The sequence below is a fragment of the Epargyreus clarus genome, unplaced genomic scaffold (assembly GCF_041222505.1).
Source record: "Epargyreus clarus isolate Ecla_fem2 unplaced genomic scaffold, WU_Ecla_fem_2.2 ptg000009l, whole genome shotgun sequence".
NCBI classification, from domain to species: Eukaryota; Metazoa; Arthropoda; class Insecta; order Lepidoptera; family Hesperiidae; genus Epargyreus; species Epargyreus clarus.
Window position 1 is genome coordinate 13,099,532 of NW_027332217.1, and position 7,690 is coordinate 13,107,221.

General features: G+C 34.7%; 1 protein-coding gene across 1 annotated transcript; it reads left to right on the forward strand.

Moving 5' to 3' along the window:
• Window positions 1–5,690: 5,690 nt before the first annotated feature.
• On the forward strand, window positions 5,691–6,632 carry LOC140745155 (uncharacterized). Its single transcript, XM_073076926.1, has one exon. It carries the CDS (start codon window positions 5,691–5,693, stop codon window positions 6,630–6,632), a length of 942 nt encoding a protein of 313 aa, XP_072933027.1.
• The last annotated feature ends 1,058 nt before the right edge of the window (window positions 6,633–7,690 follow it).

Genomic DNA, 7,690 nt, shown 5'->3' on the forward strand with positions numbered 1-7,690 from the left:
AGCGAAAAAAGTTAAAAAACTGTTACAGGATTGTCGAACAGGGGAGCTTTGTATGCTTCCCCTAACGTCACCGCATTGCTTTTAGTTAGCTACTTTTTGGTTACTTTATGCGAAGTTCGCTTCACGTGGAGGCAAGCTCCCTAAACCTAATTTCGATCCGAAAGCAATAAAACTCGAAAGTAATTTGTAATAAGTATAGTACACTATTTATCGTTTGTACAATAAGATGTATTGTACTACCCATCGTCATCATCAATACATTATTTTCTCACTGCTGGGCACGGGTCTCCTCTCAGAGAGACAAGGATTAGGCCATAGTCCACCGCGCTTAACAAGTGCGTATTGGAAGACTTCATATACTTTTGAGATTTGTACTACCCGCCGTTTCATAATAAATGTGACATTTCAACCCGCCGATCGACTTGAGTCAGTCTTACTTCGGTAGCGGCGAGGGACGGACGTGTTGCTAGCGCACGATTTACAAATATATTGTTTTCTTGAGATTTCCTAAGATTCACGTTCTGGATTCACAAGATATAACAATAAAATAATTCGATTTTTAGATAAAGATTGAAATTGCGATATGTCGCTCATGTAAAATGTTTTTTGGTAATCTTTAGGAATAAAGGCAAACATGTCTTTAGTTGTGGAAATTATACATATTTTAGTGAATAGAGTAATAGTTTGTGTAATTTAACGACTTTTTACCGCATTATTAATTGATTGTAATCATATAATATAGGAAACTACGAGTAATTCATAGACACAAATAACGTACTCCTTCATCTGTAGATTATTTGAACGTAATTGTAGCGTCGTGGACTTGTGTGAAAACATCCGATAAATAATACTGTAATATTTATACTGTTTTCGTTGACTGTTTATTCTGCCTACGAAAATATGTCTCTACAGAAATGGATTAATATTATTATTATATTATTGCGACAATATTATCTTTACTTTGCTATACATATTTTGATCAACGAAAAATACGATATGTCTTGATCAAAGTTTGGCTTCAATGCCTTTATATTTTGGTATTTAATGTTTAAGGTTATAAATATTTTTAACCACCGCCCCACGCATTTCTGCATATTAACAGTAGTATCAAGCGCTGCTGTGTTCTGGTTTGAAGGGCGTGGTAAGGGAAAAGGAGACATACTTATCTGAGGCGTTCCACCTTAGTCCTCAGCGCATCTGTCGTCGACCTCAGCTAGGAATATCTAATCGTATCTGGGCTTGATTACAGATGTCCATGGGCGGCAGTAATCACTTACCATCAGGTGGACTGCATGCTCGTCTGCTACTCCTATATTATATAAAAATAAAAAAATAAGAAAACAGAAGCAGAAATATCATCTTGGCTACCTTGTGAAACAAAAAATCTACAGAAATGTTGAAAACACGTAACAAAATTGTCGAACATAGAGAAAATCTGCTTCGGTACTTCCCTAACTGCCACCGCGAGCTACTTTATTCAAAGTTCGATATCTACTTAGAGACGAATTCGATAAATTTAATTTCGTTTCAAATACTAATATAAGTATTTTTATAACTTACAAGTAGCAAATATGCCTATTTCTGCACTTAGATGTCAATTCCGGATATGATTATCTTATCTGATACCGGCCGCGGATATGCTGCTATCTCTATTTTACGGCATCCTTCAAATTAGAAAATATCGGCGCGTTTTTATATACATTAATAATAATAATAATAATTTATTTCGGACGTAAATCCATATTTTGGTTAGTAACAATTTGTACTTAAAAGACTAATGTTAGTAATACACATTATACAAAAACACATACAAATAATCCCATCCAACAATATTACTACATTGCAGTTAAAAGATAGAAATGGGTGTGTAGCGGTGTCGTCCGGAGACTAACCAGGAAGATTTCTACCACGTTGAAAACTAAATATCCTTTAAAATACTACTAAAATCTCACGTCTTGCAACATTTTGAATGCACTTAGCTGATTACGGTCCCTGGTGTAAAATTCAGGAACTTACGTTCTCCGGTTAATTTTATAAGACCGGAGGGTGCATTCGTAATGCCTTTTCGGGGCTAATGTTCTGAAGGTAAGTTTCCGCGAAAAGTCAAGAAATCTATGTGTACGTGTAATATAAGTATAAGGTGTAATATAAGTAGGTATCTTAACCAGATGAATTGAAGCTGTTACATATAAGGGTAGGGTGGCTGGAATGTGTACAATATTTTTATATTAATATGAGTAGTGTATGTTGTATAGATTATTCTCTATGAAATATCTAGCTGTAATGACGGAAAAATCAAGGTATATTTTATCTTTCCCTAGTAATAAATATAAGGTTCATAGGTTTTCACCGTTGTCTATAAGGTAAGGAGTATGGTGCCAGACTTAGAATATAGAAATATTAAGGGTGGGTTGCATCATGTAACTGTAATGTCTACAACCGTCAAATCTATGGTTAAAAAAAATATCAGTTGCACTATTTTAGTTGACGTTGAAATTACGCCATAAGTAACATTTAAAATTAACCGCTTTATTTCGATCGGTTAAAGTTACAGTATTTGTCAAGTTCCCTATCTGTCAACGTCGACTAAAAATTGTGATGACAGCGACACAAATGACGTTAATTTGCAATGTGGTGCAACGTGGAATTTTTACATTCCATTGCTACCGTCAAAGTTAATGTTATATTTAACTTAATTACTAACTTTAAACGAGCTTATGATGTAACCCACCATTAATAAGTTACAACTAAAATATATAATCCGTTCAATTGGATTTACCGGTTTTAGACATATTTTAAAAATAAAATCCTTAAAACTTTTTGGTAAAGTAAGAGTCACGTGTTCTTACGAAATGCGCTATAAAACTGAATGTAGTCAAATAAAAATAAATAATTGAATTTAGGGGTCTGGATTGATACTCGCATAAAGGAAATCCACTCCGGGTTTATTAGATAACCGTTCTGAGAGCAGCATATAATTTTATTTGACATTTTATGCAAAGTTTCAGAGGAATGTGGAAGATTGAAGGGACTTTGAAGGCATTAAAGTACAGCAAATTGAAGGCGAGGCTTTCATTTGTATAGCTTCTTGTATAAGGCTTGAAAAAATTAAAATCATTTCCACTTTTATAAATATAACATTTACATCTTTAAAGTGCCAATACCATATACCATACGTAAATCCTGTAAACAACTATAGGTATACTACATAAATATTCCACTTTTATAAATATAAAAGTTACATCGTTAAAGTGCCAATACCACACACCATCCTGGAAACCTATTTGTGCTTTATATCAGCAGTGTAAAGCTGTTATGTCTTGATATTTCGTACTGTCCGTAGGCATCTATAATATAAAACATATGACCAGCAAACTATCTCTCAACTTCCATTTCAAAAATGCATCTCCATTTAAAATTAAACAACTGTCAACAAATTAATCGTCGGCTCCGTTAAAAGTTGGTTTCAGATGAAAACTGTAGGTCTGATTCAGGTAGGAATTTCACAACGTTTCAGCCACTTCCTGTGTGGCATTTGGGCTTTATGCCCCGTTGGTTCACGTGCGAATTTGCCTCCAAAAGGGTATGTTTTTTATTTATAATTCCAGGAGTTTACGAGGGACCGGTTTTCAGTGTTTGTTGTGGACTTATGTCTGTCCGCGACTTTACTCATACGAGCTTTTGTATATCATTTCTGAGTTTGTTAGAAATTAGTTATGTGACTCTTTTTAAATAATGACGTTATAAATGTAGTTATCCCTACTGGGCTAAGTCTGTGAACCACAGTTTGGTGAAGCCTTGACGATACTCTACTATGACTTTACTGGTATCAAAGGTACTGGTTATTTACATTTTTAACCCTTATCCAATACTATGGAATAGAAAAGTAAGCTTTTTAACTTGTAGTATAGTATAAGTTAAAAAGGTTTCCGGTCGAGGTGTCGAAGTAACTAGACGTACTGTCACTCGCTCTAATAACAATATCCACTATTGTGAAATAACTCAACAATAACCAGTGAAAAACGTGCTAATATCACAGTGCAAGACATTAAAAACTTAAATTACTTGGAGTTACACAAAATCAATACCGAAGAAGTGTATTTATAAGAAGAATATTAACCTTAAAAATACAGAGTGAAGTTTGACATTAGCTAATGTTGCAACGAGAAGAATTTAAAAACTACTAAATAACAGTGTTGCCAGATCAAATAAAATACAAGTGAAAAAAAAAAAAAATGGACAACCAAACTCAAATACTATTCGAAAAAATTCAAGAGCAAATTCAACAACAGACTAAAGCTATTACGGAATCGGTAACTAAAAACGTGGTACAACAAATGGATGAACGATTTGAAAGATTATACGAAGAAAACAAACAACTTAAAAATGAAGTTAAAGAACTTAAAGAGAAAGTTAAGGGTTTAGAAATGGGAAAAAAGAAAAATAATATACTTCTTTTTGGGATAGTAGAAGATAAGCAAGAGCTGAGTTTGGTGAAAAGTATGACTGAAAAAATTAACTCTTACCTTGAATTAAACCTGCAAGAACACGAAATTACAAACGCCTACAGAATTGGAAAAATAAAAAACGCGCCTCGGCCTATTCTAATTACACTCGGTTCGTACTGGAGGAAAACTGAAATACTAAAATCTAAACATAAATTACCTCAAGGCATATATGTGAAGGAAGACTACACGAAGGAAATATTAGAAGCCCGCAAAGCATTACAACCAAAGCTTGAAGAAGAGCGCAAGAAGGGAAATATAGCTTACTTGAAAGTAGATAAACTGATAGTCAAAAAGCAAAGTGACGCCAATCGAGAAAAAAGAAAAAGGGACCCGTCTTCTTCACCCAGCCCCAGCACACCACAGTCAGAAAAACCACAGTACGTAGCAGCGAAGAAAGTTAATATAACCAATGCATACGAGTACATGGCACGCGCAAGATCCAATTCAGTAAAAGAAAAGACGAATTCATAGCAATCAACAAACACGCGAAACCGGACCCGAAACGAACACAATATAAATATACAACAAACAACTAAGAAAAATAGCCCCCCAAGCCGGCTGGTCCCCGTGGGGGAGAGAGACCAAAACCCTCCAGGAATAAATAAAAAAATATCTCAAAAACTACTACATATTGGAACATTCAATGTCAGATCACTAGCATCCACAAGAAGATACATAGAACTCATGTATTCGCTAGAAAAAATAAAAATTGATATAATAGGCTTAGCAGAAGTTAGACGAATGGGCAGTAGCATCGAAGAACATGACGATTACATATTTTGCTTCAAAGGAGAAACGCCCGGTCTTCACGGAGTAGGCTTTCTGATAAAAAAGGAATACAAAAATAACATAATAAACTTTTTGGGCGTGTCAGAAAGAGTTGCGCTTCTTCAATTACAGTTCGACAAAAAGATAATATCAATAATTCAAGTATATGCGCCAACTGAAAAAGCTTCTAAAGAAGAAATTGATAAATTTTACGATACCCTACAAAAAGTGCAAAGACAGGCCGGGGTAAACGTACTAGTTATTGGAGATTTTAATGCCAAAGTGGGTCCAGCAAAAACAAATGAGGACAAGATCCTAGGAAAATTTGGCTATGGAAAACGGAATGAAAGAGGAGAGAAGCTCATAGATTTTGCTTTTGAACATAAATTATCTATCATGAATACGTACTTTAAAATGAGGAAAAATCGGAAATGGACCTGGGTTTCACCGAACGAAAGAACTAAGAATGAAGTCGACTACATCTTATCAAACCAGCCCAAAAGAATAAGAAACGTAGAAGTGTTGCACGGCTTAGGGTTTAGTTCAGATCACCGACTGGTTAGAGCCACATATGTTTTAGAAAACTGTAAGAAATGCAGGACTTCGTTCAAACCATCTACAAATGCATTTAAAACAGAAGAAGAAATAACAGAATACACCGAAAAATTAAGAAACTGCATGAAAGAATTGGAAACTTTAGATAACGACGAGGGAGTCCAGACCTTATATAATAAAATAGAACACATCATCAAAAATTGTATATTAATCAAACCCAAAAAAAGAAACCCAATAAACTCAAACAAAATTCTAAAAAAATCAACAATAGAACTAATAGAAAGACGCTCGGAACTCCTAAAAACAAGACACAAAACTAAAGAAATGAAGGAAGAGTTATGTAGGCTATTCAAAAGAACGAAGAAGGCTATAAAACAAAATTACGCAGACTATAGAAAACAGATAATAGAAACTACCCTAACACAATACAGGAGCACGAAACGAGCATATAAACAACTTAGTACACATAAAAATTGGATACAAAATTTAAAAACAAGAATCACAACAACAAATACGAGGAAAGATATTATAGACTGTGCCACTGATTTTTATAAAGAACTATACAAAACTGTTGAAACCTGTACAAGTAAAAACAAACAACCGAGAAAATATAGCAATACTAAAGAAGAGCTCCCCGAAGTGGATACAACGGAGGTAGAAATGCATATTAAAAAACTTAAATCAGAAAAAAGCCCAGGACCAGATGGTATCCCAAATGAAGCTTTAAAAATTGGAAGTAAACTGGAAAAGAAATATCATTTGAAGACAAAAATGAAGAAGAAGAGGTTGAACGCCGAGTAAAAATGAGCTGGAAAAAATATTGGTCACTCAAAGAGGTTATGAAAGGTGACTATTCTCTCCAACTAAAAAGAGTAGTGATGGATACATGCATTCTACCGACTCTCACGTATGCTTGCCAGACGAGGACCTATAGTAACAAAATAAAAACGAAACTGGTCAGTTGCCAGAAAGCTATGGAGAGAAGTTTATTGAAAATAAGAAAAATACACAAAATAAAGAGTAATGTAATACGAAATAAGACCAATCTTATTGACGTCTTACACCAAAGTCTAATGTTAAAATGGCAATGGGCTGGCCATGTTGCACGATACGGTGACAGGAGATGGACAATAGAAGTGACGAGATGGAAAGGACCTAGCGGAAAAAGAGCAAGAGGACGACCTTTAAAGAGATGGAGTGACGACGTCGTGGCAGTAGCGGGAAAGGAGTGGATGAAAAAAGCTAAAGATAGAGAAAGATGGAAAATACTGGAGGAGGCCTATACCCACATAGGGGTTCCTATCAACGATAAGAAACCAAACGAACAAGACAAATAAAAATGGAGAAAAACCTGACATTCATAGTGTATAACTTTAACGTACAAAAAATAATAAGAAAAATATATATACATATATTACTTTTTCAACATTTAAACATACATGTAACTCTTAGGTGATGGGAAATAAATGGCTTTATTATTATTATTATTATTATTTATGTCTTTATTTTTCGCAACAAAATTGTTGGTATATCTACTGTTGTGTACGGGCCAAAGCCAAGTGCACAACAGGGGAAAAATAAGTTATATAGGTTCAGAATTGGGTATGATGGTTTGAGCCGTGTGGAGTACAGGTATTGTGAGCGGAGCTGATGTTGTTAGGTGTCTGCTTCAAAAACAAAAGATGTTATGAACAATATTATCCTATTTTATCCTCGTAGTGTTCATTTACGCTATATAAAGAACCTATGTGTAAAATTCCAGCACGCTTAAGTTCAGCGGTTTCCCTTTGCGTTGATCTCTGGCACAGCAACTCACTCATTTGGTTAGACAGTCATCTCGATGTGTATATACGAGTATA

What these genes read in the sequence shown, in the direction of transcription:
- LOC140745155 (XM_073076926.1), top strand. Translation starts at nt 5,691, where the DNA reads ATGAGGAAAAATCGGAAATGGACCTGGGTTTCACCGAACGAAAGAACT.